Source organism: Coenobita brevimanus, chromosome 91 (assembly GCF_032717465.1).
Source record: "Coenobita brevimanus isolate Jiangsu-jjx chromosome 91, ASM3271746v2, whole genome shotgun sequence".
Classification (NCBI taxonomy): Eukaryota; Metazoa; Arthropoda; class Malacostraca; order Decapoda; family Coenobitidae; genus Coenobita; species Coenobita brevimanus.
In genome coordinates, this window is record NC_137044.1 from 1134810 (window position 1) to 1155416 (window position 20607).

Genomic DNA, 20607 nt, shown 5'->3' on the forward strand with positions numbered 1-20607 from the left:
TTGAAATAGTTGACTTTAATATAAACAATATATATTTATGCAATAATCTTGGACTTAAGTTGCTTTTGAGGAAAAAGTATGAAATAATTAAAACTTATTGTAGTTTTTAGTAACATTTGAAGTATCTGAAAGAGTTTTGGATAAGGAAGCTTTTAGATGGTAGCCATATTGTGTCGATAGTGTCAATAAAAATAATAGTGACTTTCTTGAATTTTACTGTGTATGTTGTGAGGCTTCTGGCCTACAAGTATGAACAAGACCCCCAGTAAACACTCCTCATAGCAATGGCAGCATCTAGAAAATTACAAGGTGAGTAGAACTGCGTAAAACGTCCGTAGAAATAGTGAAGGTACGATATGAAAGCCTGTTTACAAAGTGTAAACACGGCAACTTCATTGTGAAAATCCGCACAATGCATGATGCTAGTGAGCCAGAAGATAGATTTACCAGTCCTCAAAGGTAGTTCTTGTTATGAGCACGACTTTGAAGTCTATGAGTGCGACTTAAGTCGTAATACAAGAGCTTTGTTTAGCTGTTGTGGGAGGTTCACCACAGACGTCTTCCCCAGCTGATCGTGATGTTGGTTAGGGGTACTGGCCCTCGCTCTTCCATTATAGCTGTGCCAAAGAAATAGGTTCTCAGTTTCCACGGAGATAAAACCTGTGGATGGATAGGAAGGTTTACAATCAGCCGTAGCCATCATTTTGTCATGTGCCTAGTAGAAAGAGTGTTTTTGTACAATCCCAAGATGATTACCATTGTGTTCCAAGTTTTGATAGGTTTGCAGGTATGCTTATGAAGCTCTTCTTATTAGCCTGTATGTATATGGTATTACAGCATATCTGCATAATATGTTTGTTAGAAAAATGCATAAATTCTGTTGTGTTGGATATTTTTAATTTTCATTTTAATGTGATCAGTGCCACAAAAATCAGATCATAATCTCTTGTGTGTGATATTTTTTTTTACATGGGCTATCCAACAGACCCAGCAGAATAAGACTATGAAGATAGCTGCTTGTACGGACGAACAGTCTTAAAATGATCATGAATTCCAGATTTCCATTGTTCAGTTATCATACATTTACACTGTTTTCTTTGCTGCACAAATAGAATAGCAAGAATGTAAGAAAAAGATAGATAATAGCATGAAGATGGTTAGCCCATACAAGGAGGTCCTGTCAAGGCCAAGACTAAAGTGAAGATGAGGGTGTGCAGTTTCAGAATTGAGACAAAGTTTGTGGTCATTTCCCAGAAAAATGAGTCACAGATTTACATAAATTTAGTAAATCATTCATACTTTTTTCAGTGATATGATGTAGAAGATTGGTAATGAGTAATAATCCCATTTTCACCCAAGAAACAGGCTAAACTTCCAAAAGTATGTTATAATAAACATAGTTTATATTATGGTATTATTATTATTATTATTATTATTGGTATTGTTATTACTACTACTACTACTACAGTACTACTACCCGGTACTATTATCATTATTATTATTATTATTATTATTATTATTATTGTTGTTGTTGTTGTTGTGAGGTTGAAGGGACATTATCAGAAGTGTGGCAAGTGGTAGTATGCAATAAAAATACAAATTAGAACTTCTGGAAATGAAAGAGCCATCTAAACTTAACCTAATTGAGTGTAAATTATAATAAAGGCGAGATTTGGAACTCAGAGCCAAACTCAGGGAATTGTGAAATATATCACCACTTTACAGGGTAAGTTAGCTAGGAAGAGAAGATTAAGTAGTTAATGCTGAATGGAACATATCGGTAATTAAAAGTTGTAGTAACTTAAGTTCCTTACACAGGGTGAGCTACCATGATGTGAAAAGATGTACATATGCTTACAGGGTCATGGCTTTTTAGACAACATTTTGAATTATATCCAGGAATAGTGCATAGCCTAACTAGCAAGACATTATGATGAAACCTTGATGTTTAAAGTATAATCTGACAAAAAGTGTGTGTACTGTACCATCCTGAATAACAGAAGCAAAAAGGTTCAGGATTCTTTCAGGTCCATAGCTATAAAGGAGAATTAGAATTGGCCAAAGAAGCTAAAGGGCGTCAGAAGTAGATATAGCTAGAAACAGCAGTAGATAAAATGTGTAAGAAGTTATGCAGTATGCCAGCAAGATTTGGCTCATGACAGAAGAGGGTATGTGTAAATTACACATACCTTGGTCTATAAACCTATTATGAAATGAAAATCTAGGATAGGGCTGGACTTCTAGAACAGGACAAATGTATGAAGAATGGAAAATACCAGAATACAGTGTGTACCGTACATTAGTTTTGTATGGCTATACTACATGTACAGTATATATATATATATATATATATATATATATATATATATATATATATATTTATATAAATCTATATATATACTGGTATATATATCTCTCTATCTGTTCCCAGACACCTCAATCCCGTTTGGGGTAGCCACAAACAAATTGCCTCCACGTCGTCCTGTCCCCCTCCATTTCACTGCCATGCTCCCAACTCACACCCCCCTCTCTCATATACCTCTCCACCCCATCCCTCCATCTCATCCTCGGCCTTCCCCTCCCTCTTCCCACCTCCACCTCACTCACATACACTCTCTTTGTCAGTCTTTCACCCTCCATCCTCTCCACATGGCCAAACCACCTCAGTGTTTTCCTCATAACGCTTCCTATCACATCCACATCCACACCACAATGCTCCTTTATATCCTCATTCGTCAGCCTGTCTCTCCATGTGACTCCACAGGCTCCTCTTAAATAACTCATTTCCACTGCTCTCACTCTTGACTTGTGTCCTTCCAACAATATCCAAGCTTCACTTCCATACGTTAGAGTTGGTATCACAATAGTGTCGTGCAGTAACTTTTTCACTTCCATGCTCACTTCCCTGTTTCTTATCACTGCTTTCAAAGAACCAGCAACCTTTCTTCCCTGCTGTACCCTTTCCAGCACTTCACCCTCCAAACCTCCATCCTTACTCATCACACTACCCAAGTACTTAAACGTACTCACATTTTCCAATTCCTCACCATCCAACCTCGCTGTACATTCACTGACTTCACCTCTCTCAAAGACCATCACTTTACTCTTCCCTACATTCACCTTTAGATTCCGTTTCTTACACACACTCCCAAACTCATCCACCAAACCTTGCAGCTCCCCTTTGTCTTCACTCAACAACACAGTATCATCTGCAAACATCAGTACTGTACAGGGAGTTTCCAAACACTATCCTCTCTCACCAGGGCAGAAGTGCATTTTCAAGTAGGAAATGGATCTATAAATAAACAAAAATATATATTTTTATGGAAAGGATAGGTTAGATTAGGATAAGTTTGGTTAGGTGAGCATAAAATAGGTTAGGTTAGGTCAAGTTATAAAAATTTAGGTTAGGTTTGGATAAATCAGAACTGATAAGGGTAATTTTGTACAAAAATACCATTCAAAGACGGCATCTGTCTGTCTGGTGCACCATAAGACGGTATCTGTCTCTCTTTGATGCTGTTGGGGGTCATAAACAAAGTGACTAAAATACTTTTTACCACTTTGAGGAGAAAAAATTAAAATTATCGGAACATGAAAATGCACTCAAAACTACTCATAGAATTCCATGAAGGGTTTTGGAGTGTGGTGAAGACAAAACTGAGGAAAACTGCTAAATATGGTGGTCTTATGTCCATGATTACCACACACACACACACACACACACACAGCATATCCTGTATGTATAAAGCAAGAAAATGTAAATAAATATGTACAGGATTGGTTAATGATTAGTATAAAATCCCATTGGACAAGAAGGAGCACGCGGAAAGTGCTCCCACACCCAGTTGATTTATGTTGTAGGAACCCATCATCCACTCCCTTGATGTAATGCTGCTTACTTCATTCACGTTTGTCTTTATCTGTATCTGTTCTCCTTGCTTTCTGTTTCTCCCATCCTTCCTGTCACTATTTCCTACTCTTCTTTCCACTTTAGGTGGATGTACATTAAGGGACAAGGCACATGGCTTCCTGTAACTTAGGAAACTGTTTTTAACCCTTGTTTGTAACCATGTGCTCAAATAATGGGATGATGTGCAGCCTACTGTGGTGTCCCTGTTTGCTTAGTTGAGAGATGCAAATGCAGAGATGAGCCAAGAACCAAACCTTCACACTAATCCCACCACCTTGCTGAGGTAGGGCACTGCCAGCCATGTGGGAACAGGTTCATTGCACAGGATGGCCCTGCAGGAACAGTTGTTTACCTGCGGTAGATGTGTCTGCACGATCAGACTTGGGTAGCGCAGCAACAGCAACAGTCAATTTAAAGCCAATTCTTTAGCAACACACTAAATGTGAGCGCTGCTGAAATGATTATAAGCAGCCTGGATACCCTGGAGGATCACACTGGGGAGAACAGATTGCGTAGAAAGTTAATTACTGAATAAAGAAAAATATATTACCCTCAGTTTTAAATCCCTGAACAAATATCAAATTTGAATGACTTCATCCATGCTTGACACTCACCCATCCTCCAAGAATGGTTCAGATTTTATCAGAAGTGTTTAGGTTGACCTTACTCTGTAACCTTGACCTTTGACCTATTATGAAAACAGTAATTTCATCCATGAATAACCTTAACCCGTCACGTCCCAAGCTATTTCGCACCTCCGACACCCCCCAATCCCGAGGTATGTTCAAATTTTTTTTTTTTTTTGGCTAAAACCTCCGCTTTTGGTGAGAAACATCGAAATTTCATAGAGAAATCGCTCACCTGAGGTTTAAGATACTCGATCCAGGTAGCAGTACCTCCTTACCTGACTGGGTTTTCTATCAGGCTGGCACCAAAGAAAACGAGTTCTATGGGAGGGTAACTATTTCACACCATTCATAAACGGTATTTATTTATTTACTTGGTACTAATTTACATGTAGTACGAGAGTATATTGGTTTTCAAACAGTAATATAGGCATTATAAGCATTGTTTCACTCACTAACTCATCACCATACCTGACCTTCTTTTGCCACATTACCTGATCATCATTTCTGACTGTTTCTTCTTCTAATGCTACGTAAACTTTGTCCTCCACATTGTCATCGATTGGGGAATCACTCTGGCCCTGAATGACTTTATTGACCAGGTCACTGGTAACAGGTGAATTGCCGAGACAATGGCGTGCGGGGGGGGGAGGGGGAGGTTATGCGGTGTAAGGCATTGTCCCTGCTTGGCATCTTGTAGAGGAATAGAGGAAGATGTCCCGTGTATACATACGAAAAATCATGTGCGAAAATTAAAAATTGTGCAAATTAGGGACCTTGCAATTGCGCAACATACCAGTACGTCATCGGGACTGGCAAATGCAAAATGTTGCAACGTACCCATACGTTGACTGGACGCGGCGGGTTAAGCTGTTATGCTAAGTTTGAGTCAGAGCAAATCAAAACTGGGAGTTAATGGGCTGGACCTTTTACCAAGCCCTGTGATGTTTACCACTGACCTACATATACAAGTATTGTAGTCAAAACTGAATCACTCAACCCTCTCCAGTCCTTCAACTCTTCCCCAAGTTTGGTAAAAATTGGATCAGAACCGTTTGAGTTGGCCTTGCCTTTGATCTATGTCCTCTTCCCCCCCCCTTTTTTTTTTTTTTCCAGTACTGTATACTGTATAACTAAAATTAATCAACTGTTCCATTGATGGTGCAGTTCCGTTCTGCAGTTTTCCATAATTCTGTGAACAGACAGAAAAGCAAACAAACTGAACTAGACACATAACCCCCTAGTGCTTTTCCATGTGGGTGTAAGAATATACCGGTTCTATTATCAGTGAACTGCACTGTACAGGTACTAGTAAATCTGCAGGTTTTGGCATCATTACTGCTAGGGGGATCACAAAAAATTTAGATAGTATTCAGCCCCAGAGAATAGCTGTAGGTGTTAGATCCCATAGTTTTGCATCATGTAAACGTGCAGATGTTCTTATTTCAGATGAAGTAAACATTGTAAATGAGTTTAACCACTAGCTGTAGTACAATAGCTCCTCTGTATTTGCTGCTGAAATATTACCTTATGGTTTTGTGCTCTTGGAGGCACTTGTATATTTATTGAACCCCTTATCTATAAAAATCTGATGTGTTAACCCTAGTTCAGTAGCGTCATTCGGGATTCCGAATTTAGGCCTACTTTGCGTTGTGGAGGAGACACTCCAAGGCCTACTGCGCTCTGCTGCCATGACATTTCAGTTTGTACTCTGTCCTGTGTGTGTGAGGTGTGTTCGTGTTGCTCCCGTTTTTTTATCATCTGCTATAGCCAATTGTCCGGTATTCCGTACAACGCTATTAAAATAGGACCTTGTGAGTATGCCTACGAAACATATACTGTAAAATGTCGAATTTTGTCTAGGGAGGCTGGAGCATATCAGGGGACGTCTGAACTTCATGTGTGGCACAAGTCATCACCATCAGGCAACACTGTGGCTGGCAGTGGTGAAAAGATTACAAGGATGTAGCATTGTTTGTCATTTTTACACATTTTTTGTTTTATTTTTTTTTATATTGTTGTTTTAGTTAAATACATTTAGTTCATAGTTCCTAGAGTTAAGATTAGCATCTAATTTAAGTGAAATTTTTTTGAAATAAACTGTACCATTCCTATGTGTATATACCTACCCCTAAAGTTTGTCCGGGATTCCGGACATCACTAGTAGGCACGTGATGCTGACAGCGCTAATATTCCAGGGTTAAACTACCCCGTTGCTTGGCCCCAACTGGCCTACAGATAAGCGTGATGCTTCTTGAGGAGCAGGCTAAGACAATAGTGTAGAGGTAAAGATATGTAAAGAAATTAAAAAGTGGGAAGAAACTTCACCATGGTAGACCTGAACATACTTTTTAAAAACCCTCTTTGGCTCCAACTGGACCATAGCAGTGCTACCCAAGGACATCCTGGAATACAGTATATAATAGGTAAAGCAGATGTTGTTATGGTTGAGTAATCCTAGTCTGTCTGTCTCTCTGGCTGAGCAGACCCAACAACCACTGACAAGCAGCTGTCCCAGCAGGCCTGCTCCATGTTGTGAACCGATTTCCTCTTGCGGTAGACAGTGCCTTGCAAGGTGTGAGGAAAAGTGTGTAGGTTTAGTTCCACATAAATGTTGCATTTGCATCTCTCCACCCAGTTGACAGGGGCACCATAATATCCTCTACATCACCCTGTTATTTGGTGATATGGTTACCACCCACCATTGTACTATAAATGGTTTCTTGGTTTACAGGAAGCCATTAGGTTTGTCACTTGGTGTGAGACAGTTATATTAAAGGGGTTTGAAAGACTGTCAGGGACTCTCATTTTAGGGCCAGCATGCAGTTTCCGTACTTACCAGATAAGCTAATGATCCTGATGTATACTGTACAGTAGGGCACTAGGTTTCGCGCCTAACAGGGACTGAAAAGTTCCGTGAAAGTTGATTTCACCAAAATTTTGGCAGTGACCTTATGGAAAATTTGCTAATAGGGATCGGGCCCATAAGATTACTTAACCCCCTAGTGTAGTTCCTACTTTGAATATGTACTAAAGTTACCTGAAATGTTGCTATTAACACATTAAGTCATAAGTAACTAGGTAACAAAAAATAAATAAATAAAATGCAATACAGTACACAATACAGTACTGGTATGTATTGGCAATACTACTGTACTTAACAGCACACTTCCTCCATTCTAACATAACACTGACGAGATAGATCAGGGTGAAAGGCTTAATGGACTCGATGTTAGGGGGGATATCTGAGGCTTTGGGTAGAGCTAGTGGGCCCCACCACTGTCTTCAACAACTTCTCCATCACCACCACTGCCTCCAACAGCGTCTTCATCACCACCACTCCTTCCTTGTTGTGCCCTTGGATGCAGCACATTAGCTGTTGTGCCTTTCCCTTCAGGCTTGCCTCTTTTGCTCCCCCACAAAGCCAGAGAATTATTCTATTTCCACCACGAGTTTATTTTTTAAGTTGTCCCCATACTTTCATTTTTTTCACCCCTTGCGGTAGTCTCGCTTGGCCTTCCCTTTACTGCCTGCTGAAGTTCTTACCTTTGTACACCATATCCACTATCACTCGGTCCACCTTTGGCTCCATTTGAAGCACAAGATGACATATATCCGTCAGTTACTAATCAGGGAAGTGAGAGTGTAACAGTCAACTTGCGGACACACTGAACACTTGTGGGAAGCAGACTGAAAGTGAGTGTTGGTGCTGGTATTGCAGTGACGAGAATCTAAAACTTGTCATGTCGGAAGGTGTGAAAATGCTGTTTTTTTGTTGTGAATGTTCAATCATGGGAATATTTGATGGCTGCTGTGAAAGTGCTGTTCGCCAATCTGTATGTCCCAAAACCAGGCGCCCTACTGTATACCACTCTTGACTGCTGCACATATATACTGGACCCCTGCTTGCAGAGGGGCTGTTGTACAAAAACTGGCACTGATAAAAATGTACCGTACTGGTATTTCTGATGCATTCATCCAAGTCCTTTCATTTTTCCTAAGAGCATGAATTTTTGCATGAACTTCTGTACAGTATAGTATATACCAACTGAGAAGTTCCCATAAAATTGCCATATGTAGCACCCAGCTTCATATACTTGATCATGAAGTACCATAAACCATTCTTTGGCAGCTAAGTTTTTTGTTGGGAATAAAGTTTTCATCAGATTATTAACCATACCTACACTGTTGTGTTAATGGATAATGTGACCCTGTTGAGTAAGTTTTAAATGTAATCACTGTGCAGTCATACAGAAACTCTCACATATTAGTCCTTAACCTGTTAAATTGTGACCTTTTTGGGAAGCAGTTATATTTAGCAAGTGCAGTAAGACCTCACTATAATGAACGAATTGGTGCCTGAGTCATTCCAAGAAAAGCGAAATTTCGATGAAAGCAACATCCGGACTTTCCCCTGCTAACCTAGACTTTTTCTGATATATCAGACATTAGTCCGGATCGCTCCAACGGTTTTAAACTGCCATTGCAGTACTGTACTGTATTATACATTCACTATAATAATCAAATGGTATATTATGTACTGTATAATAATACTGTTCTGAACACTGATAAACATGTCTTTTATTTACCTTAATGTGGTGAACATATGTGAAGTGATCAGGCAGTCTGGACTGCTTCTGGCTGTATCAGACTTTTTCTGATATATAGGAATTTAGTCCGGTAGCTCATTGATTCTGATAAAAGCGAATTTCGGTCTGTTGAAGTCCATGATATTGAGGTTTTACTGTAACATTTCTCTACTTTCATCTTACAGGTGAAATTGATCGGTGCCTGAAAAAAGTGGCTGAGGGTGTTGAGCAGTTTGAAGACATCTGGCAGAAGGTTCACAATGCCACCAACAGTAACCAGAAGGAGAAATATGAGGCTGACCTCAAGAAGGAGATCAAGAAGCTCCAGAGATTACGGGACCAAATCAAGTCCTGGCTGGCATCGGGCGAGATCAAGGACAAATCACAGCTCCTTGAGAACCGCAAGTTGATAGAAACGGTTAGTCCTTGCAGTGCAAGTATGAATGAAAATTCAGAATGATGATTGTAAGCAATGGTGATGAGAATTGGAACTGCAGAGTGCTACAGTGTGGGTTGTTTTTATAGTTATGCCATAGGTTCATGTTGCCATAAACTAGAAGGACTGCAAATATCCATCTTTTCATGAGGGTGCTCTTAGAGGTCTGATGTGGAGACTACAATATGTCTTTGAATTGTCTGTCATAAGTGAATGTGGTGCATGAAGGTAGTAAATATAGTGTGGTGTGAGGATTGACGTGGTTAGGGTGGAGTGGAGTGTGTATGGGGTTAAAATTGTATTGGTTGGGGTTGCATGGTGATGACCATTCTTTAGTTTTGCCTAGTATATCACAGTTGCTAGGAAGTGAAGGTTATGTGCTTCATATTGCTAAGTGTAGCTGAAGATTGTGGTTGGCTTATATTCATGCTTGTGATTATGCTTAAGTAATGTAGTGCCAGGTAGATTGTTTTGAGGGGAACTAGTTTTTGTTAATTAGTTCAACTATAGTCCTGTGGATGTATCAGGATAAAAATACCCATGTAGTACACATATGTTACTGTATAACTGGTGTTTTGTGTTTATTTTCTTCATTATTATTTACTGTTTTTTATAAACTTGTCACCGGACATGAATAAATTGCTGCGTGAAATTTAACCATTGACCAGACTCAGTTGATGGCTTAGTGCAACGATACGTTCGTAGGTGGTTACAAATGCAGTACTATATTTCTTAGTTGTGTGTGTGTGTGTGTGTGTGTGTGTGTGTGTGTGTGAAAGTTTTCTGTTGTGCTTTCTCTTTTTATATAGTGTGTTGGTGGTAGGTTGGGACGCTCACCATTCATGCACTCAATGTAGTGTTGCTTTGGGTGTCTGCCATTCCTCTCTTCTTTCCCTCCTCTTCTGTCTTTCTTTCATTCATTCTTTCCACTTCCTTCTGCCTATGGGTGACTCTACACTGAGTGACAAGCCAGTTTCCCGTACACCGGGAAATCATTTACTACGCCAGGTGATAACCATTTAAGCAAATTATGGCGCCTGGTGATTTAGTGGGTAATTAAAGCATCCCAGTCGGATTGAGCCTGTGTAGGTTTATATCCAAGGGGTGGTTGGGGTTTATTGCTCATGTAATGCCATGCAGGGATGAGTGAGGCTGGTCATTCTCATCTTAAATGTCAGGACCAACTTGCTTAGCCTCAGCCTCATACGCATCTCATGGGGCAACTTAGGATTGGATGATGGGGGTTAGGTAACAGAGACACCCGCTTATGTTAAAAATCCACGAATAACTGCTGCCTCCCTTAAAAACACCCCTGGACCCCCCATTTCCTTATATAAATAAACAAAAACCTTATTTGCCTGTTTACAACCACTTTATTTAATACAAAAAAAAATTAAAAAGTTAAAAATAATGAATACTACTGGATGGCCTCTTCTGACAACTCGTCCCACCTCCCTCCAGCCTCCACATCATCGACACTGCTGACAACAAAAGCAACTGTTCCGTGACTAACGGCACCCCCCATTTCCTATGTGCTGTACATGTACTCTCCACAATGCAGCTCTGCCGAATCTTGGCTTCTGTAGATACTTTAACCCTTTGGCCGCAGTGGCTGTGATGACAACGTACTCACTGTGCTCATTGCAGAGAAATAGGAAAAGAATTATATGTTTTCAACTCGTGTTTTAACCCACGTATCCTTAATCTTGAGAGCTAAAATTTTTGTTAGGCAAATGTCAATCTTTCTACTATCATTTGCAACAAACAGCATGTCTGTAGGCACTCCAAGCACGGAGAACGATTGGAGATAATACAAGGTGTGTTTTGACTGTCTGATGCAGGAAATATCCCAGGGAGTCAAAAATTTCCACCAAACCACAAGATTTTTTCCATACAAAATAGCGTTACAGCCACATTACCTCATCAAAGTAATTGCAATACAGTAATAATAACAGTAAAACACTTCTAGCCAGTCTCGTATGATTTTATTACGATATTCCAGTGTTTATGTTAGACTTTAGCAAAACAGTAATGATGTGAGGAAAATCATTACAAACCTTATCAAACTTCATGAATGACTTTTATAACCGGTACCACTTTTATAGAGCTTATTGATATAATGTCGTGAGTCATTTCATAGCGTAGCTGCACAGTTTGCAACTGCAAAAATGTTCGCTATGGTCTGTCTGTTTTATGAAGAGCGTTCAGGTGTTGTCCGTCTTGGGAATTTCCTAGGCCGCCTCTCTGCCAAATGTGTTCACCTCCCTGTCTCATGTCAGCTATTTACTACTTCTAAATGAAGTTTATTTATCTATCTATCTATCTATCTATTGCCAGACGCCTCAATCCCGTTTGGGGTGGCCACAAACAAATTGCCTCCAAGTTGCCCTGTCCCCTGCCATTTCACTGCCCTGCTCCCAACTCACACCCCCCTCTCTCATATACCTCTCCACCCCATCCCTCCATCTCATCCTTGGCCTCCCCCTCCCTCTTCCCCCCTCCACCTCACTCACATACACTCTCTTTGTCAGTCTTTCACCCTCCATCCTCTCCACATGGCCAAACCACCTCAGTGTGTTCCTCATAACGCTTCCTATCACATCCACATCAACACCACAACGCTCCTTTATATCCTCATTCGTCAGCCTGTCTCTCCATGTGACTCCACAGGCTCCTCTTAAATAACTCATTTCCACTGCTCTCACTCTTGACTTGTGTCCTTCCAACAACGTCCAAGCTTCACTTCCATACGTTAGAGTTGGTATCACAATACTGTCATGTAGTAACTTTTTCACTTCCATGCTCACTTCCCTGTTTCTTATCACTGCTTTCAAAGAACCAGCAACCTTTCTTCCCTGCTGTACCCTTTCAAGCACTTCACTCTCCAAACCTCTATCCTTACTCATCACACTACCCAAGTACTTAAACATACTCACATTTTCCAATTCCTCACCATCCAACCTCGCTGTACATTCACTGACTTCACCTCTCTCAAAGACCATCACTTTACTCTTCCCTACATTCACCTTTAGATTCCGTTTCTTACACGCTCTCCCAAACTCATCCACCAAGCCTTGCAGCTCCCTTTCGTCTTGACTCAACATCACAGTATCATCTGCAACAACAGTACAGGGAGTTTCCAAACACTATCCTCTCTCACCAGGGCCACTCCAACATCCACTACCGTACCTTGTACCTCTTTTATTACCCCATCCATGTACAGATTGAACAACCATGGAGACATGACACATCCCTGTTTCAACCCAACTTTCAAATAGAAAAATTCACTTAGCTCACCATCCACACGCACTGCAGCCTTCGCACCATCGTACATACTCTTCACAGCATTCAACAACTTCCCATCTACTCCATATATTCTTAACACTTTCCACAATCCTTGTCTATCCACCCTGTCATATGCTTTCTCCAAATCCATGAAAGCCGCATACAACTTCTTTCCCTTCTCTAGAAATATGAGAGTAGTTGGAGGAATGGAGTAGCTTATCAGACTTCTGTGTAGTTTGATCAGGGAATGGAATGTTGAATAGGAGGCAGCATAAGGGAATAATCAGGAGGAAGGGTAAATTCTAAAAGTAGAGAAGTTGCAGGAAGAGGATAACAACAACAGTGAACCAGTGACAGAGAAGTTAGTTTAGGTATGTTGCTACTATATAGATTAAGTCGGTATAGTGGAGGAAGTTTGGAGAAAATTCAGCAGCTTGGGCATGCAGCATGCCTAGAGGTGTAAAATGTGTGTGGGGAAGAGATGGAAAGGGTGAAAGATGCAACTTGGGAGAGTGAGTAAAGGCGACGTCACACTGGGACAAAAGTGGCTAAAGTGCGAGCCAGTTTTGTGGGCCACTAGCCAAACTGACCCACGGTGAGTGAGATTTCGCTTGCGAGGCAAAATGGATGACCATTTTCGCTCTCAGCTTGTTGGTGGGATTAGAACTCATATGAGCCTATATTAATTTTGTAACTGGTGAGAAAATATTCTGTTATTCACAGAAGGACACTTTAACTATAATTGCTAAGTAAATATAATTTAATTCTTGTCGTTTGTATTCATTTCTCTTTTTTTTTTGTGACATGAAATAAATATTCTGACACTCATGTGACTAGCAGCTGAAGCTGTCTGTTTTGTTTCCAAACAACAATTGGAAATTAGACTGTGACTTATATTTGATATGGATCCTGCAGCAAGGAAAACTCTAGTAGACTGCCTTGTGGCTCTGGAGTTGCTGAAGTTGTGAGGTGGTTATAGAAACTGAGGTAAAGGGAGTGGGTACGCCATGGTGGTTTGTTTACAAATGACTGTGAGGCACCAAGGCAGACGACACTGCTATGGTGGTACCACTCTTAAGTTGCGGGTTGGGTGGGGCATGAACCTCAGTACGGTGTTGCCACGTGTTCCATACCCCTATGTGAACGGCTCTGATATATGTAATAGGCATCACAATAAGATAAACACATAAGAGTATAATGGTAATGTGTGTATTATATGAAAGAACAGTAAACTTATTATGAGTAAAATATTTATACGGCAATACAGAAACGTGGCATAAATATTTTACAGTGTTGGTTATAAAAAAGTAGTCACTTTTATTGGCTGTTACCGTATTTCTGGGGTTGGTAATAATGTCACAATTATGATTATAAGATAATGTGCAGGAATATAAGTAAAAATATATCAATTTCTTGGTAAAAAAAAAAAAATAATAATACATTAAACCCTCGTGAGCAGCAACACTCACACACACCCAGTCCCACCTGGCCAGAGCTTCCTCTATCCTAGGCCTGTTTGGGGACACCTCTTAAAAACAACGCGCCAAGACTTTTACCTCGTGGGTGGTGTGAAAATAAAGTCAAATTTACAATATTTACATTATAACGTAAAAGAAAATAACCAAAATGTATCCTAAAATACCACAGACGAGAGAGAGAGAGGGGGAGGTGGAAGGCAGACCAGGGGCAGTGTTGAGTGCAGCTGAGTGAGATGGAGGAAGGGAGGGAAGGAAGGAGGGAGAGAATGATTGAATGAAAACAAATCATGGTGCCACAACAGCAAGGTCATCTGGCACCATATGTAAAACAATAATATTTTTAAATATAATTAGATATAATAAAAACAAAATAAAGAAATGAAAGCACAAGTTTATAAGTCACTCATAAAAGAAACAAAATTCCCAAGGGTGATGCACATCTCCCCCCAGGAGAGAGAGAGAGAGAGAGAGAGAGAGAGAGAAGGCAGGCCAGGGACAGTGTTGAGTGCATTGTCAAGCTGAGGGAAAGATGAAGGGAGGGAAGGAAGGAGGGTGAGAATGATTCAGTGAAAACAAATCAAGGCGCCGCAACACCGAGGTCATCTGGTGTGATATGTAAAACAATAATGTAATAAAAAACAAAATAAAGAAATGAAAGCACAAGTTTATAAGACACATAAAAGAAACAAAATTCCCTAGGGTGACGCACATCTCCCCCCAGGAGAGAGAGCGAGAGAAAGAGAGAGAGAGAGAGAGGCATCGCGGGTATGGAAAACGTGGCAACACTGTACAGAGGTTCGTGCCCCACCCAAACCGCCAGTTAAGAATGGTACCACCAAAGTCGTTTCAGCTTGTAAAAACATGTATGACGGCAACTCGGCTTTGCTAACCGTTTCGCCTCACAAAAGCTGTTCGCATGTTAGCCACTTTTGTCCCAGTGTGACGCTACCTTAAGAGGTGCAGCAGATGTGAAGTGATGAGCATATGGGAATGGCTGGGGAGCAGAGGGAATGAAAAGACAGAAGACAAAATGAGTCTACAGTATTTTTAAAAGAAAGAAGACAGGAAGAGTGGTCAGCGATGGGCGAATTGGGTAATGATAGGGCCAGTTAGGCTAATCCATATGCAGTGTAGGCTTTTTTTTCCCATGAGGATTGAAACTCATTATTATTTTTTTTTTCCTGTATCGCAGTGATTGGATATGTATAATAATGGTATTCATATATTTATTGAAACTCAATGCAAATGCATTCCACTGCAGCAAATGGAAAGGTTCAAAGTGGTGGAGAGAGAAACGAAGACCAAAGCATACAGTAAGGAGGGACTCGGGGCAGCACAAAACAAAGACCCAGCACAGAGAGAGAGAGAAGAGGTCAATAGTTGGCTAAGTTCCTCTATAGACACCTTAAATATCCAGGTAAGTTATCGAAGTCTGCTCATTTTGTTTCATTAACTAGTTTGGTTGTGATGCATAAGTTGTCACATATGTACACACAAACACACACATATCTACCAACCAACCAACCTACATGTTTCCCTGCCAGGCATGGGGCATAGGCTTGTCCTTGTCCTCATGACTTGTGCCTCAAGGCCATATTTTCAAGGCACCAGCCTTTCCCTGCAAAACTCGCTCTGACCTTGGTCTCAAGGCCAGGTGAAAAGTGTTCAGGACTTGTGATATTTTGGACCAAATCCATAGATGGCTGAGGTAGATGCGTGTGTGTCTGCGCGCGCGTGCACACACACACACACACACACACACACACACACACACACAGCTGTATAGCTGCTGTTTCTATTGTGCCTTACAAGAAGAAATGAGGTAAGGGGCAATCAGAAACTTATTTTGGGTTGTCTGGTAGACTGAACCATCAAGAACCATTCCTGTAAGGCTGTAAGTGCTTTCATATATTGTTTCATACAATAACCTTAAATTTTGAAGCTTTTCTTTAACTTAGAACAGTATACCTGGGTCTGAGACCTGACATTTTTTCTCTGCTTTCTAGTTTAGCAACTTCTAGATGCCAGGGACCCCTGTCCTTCTGAACAGCTTCGTAGGTTTCGGTGCCCATGCTAAGGGTGGGTGTGTGGATTTACAGCTCTCCCTCAGTTTCGGTGAATAACGCACTGAAGTTGTGGTCAGGTCTGTGAGACCCACATGCTCTTCAGGATTTTGCAGATCTGGCTACACCATTTGGTCTGTCCTCTCCACACATGAAAACCCATCATACCCCAAGCTCAGACAGCAGTGCGAGCATCTCTGTGTTATTTACTTTCTTATGAGGTCCATGCATACAAAATCATTTTTTTATGTTTTTTTATTTTTTTATTTTTTTATACATAGAATTATTTAATTTTGATTTTTTATTCACTATTTTGAAAGAAGACAGACCCAAAAAGGTTGTACAGTAGAATGGTCAAGGATTTAATAAACGAAACACAAGTACAACTGTTCTCGGAGGTGACATGTAGCGAGGTGTATGGTATGTAGGAGGACTACTGAGCCTTGAGAGCAGGCTGTGAAGTCTGTGCCCAGAGTTATTTAAAAAAAAAAAAAAAAAAAAAAAAGTGTACCTATGCCATATATCCAAACATAGGTGTACTGTTCTAAGTTAGTATTGCATTGCTAACATATAAGCCTGTATCATCAGCCTTAAAGATATCAGCTTGGAATCACATACTGTACTCAAGTCTGTCTATTGCCAGATGTCTTAATCCCGTATGGGGTGGCCACAAACAAATCGCTTCCATGTCGTCCTGTCCCCACCATTTTACTGCTCTACTCCCAGCTCACACCCCTCTCTCTCATATACCTCTCCACTCCATCCCTCCATCTCATCCTTGGCCTGCCCTTCCCTCTCCCCCCATCCACCTCACTCACATATACTCTCCTGGTGAGTCTCACACTCTTCATCCTCTCCACATAGCCTCAGTGTGTTTCTCCTAACGCTTCGTATCACATCCATATCCACACCACAATGTTCCTTCACATCCTTATTTGTCAGTCTCTCTTTCCATTTGGCTCCACAGGCTTCTTTCAAATAACTCATTTCCACATCTCTCTCTCTTGACTTGTGTCCCTCCAACAAGGTCCAGGCCTCAATTCCATACATTAGATTTGGTATCACAATCCTGTCATGTAGTAACTTTTTCACTTCCATGCTCACTTCCTTGTTTCTTGTCACTGCTTTCAAGGAACCAGCAACTCAAATCGCAAAAAAAAAAAAAAAGGCATTCAGAAATATCCCATGTTAGATATGAGGCGCTCCGAGCCAGAGGGGCGACCGTGCATTTTGCTTATTTTCGGTAATTAGTTGTTAAACTTTGACATGGCTAATTATACAGTGGTAAAATTATACTTATATGCATTTTATTGTTTAGCTTGAAAGTGCTAGCCAAGACAATTAAAATGGTGGTAAACATGACATGTTTAAAATATATTACTGTTTGGTAATTAGATGTCAAAGCAAATAAGCAAAATGCAAGGTTGCCTCTGTGGCTTGGAGTGCCTCATATGGAATAGCCACCTAAAATAGTGAGTCTCTGTAGAACATGAGATGGGTTATGTAGAATCTCATGCTGAATCATATTTGTGCTGAAATATGACATATTTACATGTAAAATATGGGGCTAGGTTCAGATAACCCCATAGTTTTCCTATATATGTATATATATGTATATGTGTGTGTGTGTGTGTGTGTGTGTGTGTGTGTATAGTGGTAGGTGGGGGCACTCAGCATCCATTCACTCAATGTAGTGCTGCTTTGGGTGTCTGCCCTTTCCTCTCTTCTTTCCTTCCTCTTCCGTCTTTCCTTCATTCTTTCCTTTTTTTTCTACATTAAAAAAATAAATAAATAAATAATGCTTTGTATGAAATAGAAATTTTTGCTTTAATCTGCAGGCTGCGGTAACCCTAAATATTTCCTATGTCTGTGGTGTAGGAATACTGGCTAAAAAAATTGTGTTTTCATGTGTTTTGGCCCATTTATACCTAACCAAACATAACATTTTAGTCGGACAAAGTTTACGCTCCACACTGACGATTTATGACCTACTCTTCAAGCATAAGCATGCAGTAGGCGTGAGAAATGACTGAAAAGTTTACAATACGGTATTTCATGTGGCTCTTCTGGAATGTATGACACATTCTACTGATTGGCATTTCCTGACTGCTGCACACAGTCGAGGGTTACATACATTAGGCCTCAGTCCATCCATCCATCCATCATCCAATCCTACATTGCCCCATGAGGAACGTAGGGGCCCAGGGCTAGGCAGTTGGTCCTGACATTTTAGATGAGAGTGACCAGCCTCACTCATCTCTGAGTGGCATTACATGAGTAATCAACCCCAACCATCCCTTGGATATAAACCTTCACCGGCTCAATCCGATTGGACCACAATAATTATCCACCAAACCACCAGGCGCCAATATTTGGTTACATGGTTACCACCCAGCGTAGTAAATGGTTTCCTGGTGCACAGGAAACCATTTGGCTTGTCACTCAGTGTAGAGTCACCCACAACAGAAGGAAGAGGAAAGAATGAGGGAAAGAAAGACAGAAGGGGGAGTGTAAAGTTACCTGTAGGCAGAAGGATGAGGAAAGAATGAAGGGAAGGAAGACAGAAAAGGATGGAAGGAAGAAAGGATGGGGGAGAGGAAAGGGCAGACACCCAACAGCAGCACTACTCAGAACAACACATTAATTTCAGGAGATTTCTGACAAGGTGGGGTCCTCAATTCTTGTGCTTCTATCAGGGAATGAATTCAATACTGAGTAATTTTATAATGAAGGTGTGCTGTACTCTAAACATCATAAACTAAGAGTTGGTAGTATGAACAAAGTGTTAAATAATTGCTATGTAGAGTATGTAATCACAGTGTTACCGAACACAGAATTGAACTCCATTACTTACCTTCAATTGTTGTGTTATGCCGGAAATTATGTTTAAATTATGTGAAAATCACATTACACAGTATTTAAAAAACACAACCCTCATATAAATTTAGGGGTCACTGTACTGTATTTAGGTGTCTGAGAGAGAGAGAGAGAGAGAGAGAGAGACTTCCTGCTTTCCCTCCAGTTAATATCCATCACTTGTACTGGCAGATGGACCAATTTGAGTCAGAGATAGAGTCTCTGCTAGCAACGCAGAAGAAGAAAAAGATGGATAAAGACAAGTCTGACCGGATAGAGGACCTTAAGGAGTACATCGACCGCCATCAGTACCATATCAAAAAGCTTGAGATCCTGATGAGAATGCTCGACAACCAGTCTATAGACTGTGACCAGGTGAGAGTTGAGTGATTGGTTAGTTGATGATTGGTATGATTGTGTGATTGATGTACTGTATTATGCAACATGATTACCATTCATTATTGTAATTGAACATTTTATTCCTCATGATGATGTTTTTTTTGTTTTTTTTATCCCCGGACAAGTTTATCCAGTTCATGAAATATTAAAGTAGTGCAGTTAGTATTAGAGATTGATTATCATTCTAACTCTCATTTCCACCTAAGATGGGATGAGGTAGGATCCTAAAACAAAGAAAAAGGACAAACATTGAACTGTCAACAACTATGCCATGTGAAATGGGTATTACAATTGTTCATGATTGTTCAGACGTCCAAATCCGGACTCAGCTTCTCATCCAAAACCTTCTGCACACACACACACACACACACACACACACACACACACACACACACACACACACACACACACACACGAGTGTTGAGAAAGGCAATAATATAATCTTGGTGGGTGACTTTAATTGTAAAGAGGTGAACTGGGAGGAATGGTACTCAGGAGGCGGCGAGGATTCATGGGGCACTATGTTATTAAATATAATAATGAATAATGTGATGACGCAGTGGGTCAAAGAAGAGACACGGTTTCGAGGTGAGGACATACCAGCAAGGTTAGATTTACTGTTCACCAAAGAACCCGATGTAATAGAATCATTGGAATATCTCTGTCCTTTGGGAAAAAGTGATCACGTGGTCATTGAGTTCCAGATGTTAATAGGAAACGTCGAGCCAAGAGACGAGCTTCATAGACAGGGAAGATACAACTTTGGGAAAGCATATTTTACAGGACTGAGAAACTTTTTTGAAAATGCGGATTGGAGAAAATTCAGAGAAACGAGAGATACAGAGGAAGTGGGATATCTTTCTAGACCTCTATAATTTGGGAGTGGAAAAATTTGTACCAAGAGTAAGAGGGAAAGAAAACAGGAAAAAGGAGTGGTTTAATAGAAGGTGTATGATAGCAAA

General features: G+C 40.5%; 1 protein-coding gene across 2 annotated transcripts in view; it reads left to right on the forward strand.

Annotated features, from left to right (window-relative positions):
- Positions 1-177: 177 nt before the first annotated feature.
- Positions 178-20607, forward strand: part of Not3 (CCR4-associated factor Not3) — a 74272-nt gene continuing 53842 nt past the window's right edge. The window contains exons 1-4 of one of the 2 annotated variants that reach the window (XM_080281954.1): positions 178-309; positions 9314-9546; positions 15589-15744; positions 19439-19621. In XM_080281954.1, coding sequence (XP_080138080.1) covers positions 285-309; positions 9314-9546; positions 15589-15744; positions 19439-19621 — 597 coding nt within the window. In that variant the 5' untranslated portion in view covers positions 178-284. The remainder of the gene's footprint in view (positions 310-9313; positions 9547-15588; positions 15745-19438; positions 19622-20607) is intronic. The other variant, XM_080281955.1, reaches the window with a different exon arrangement.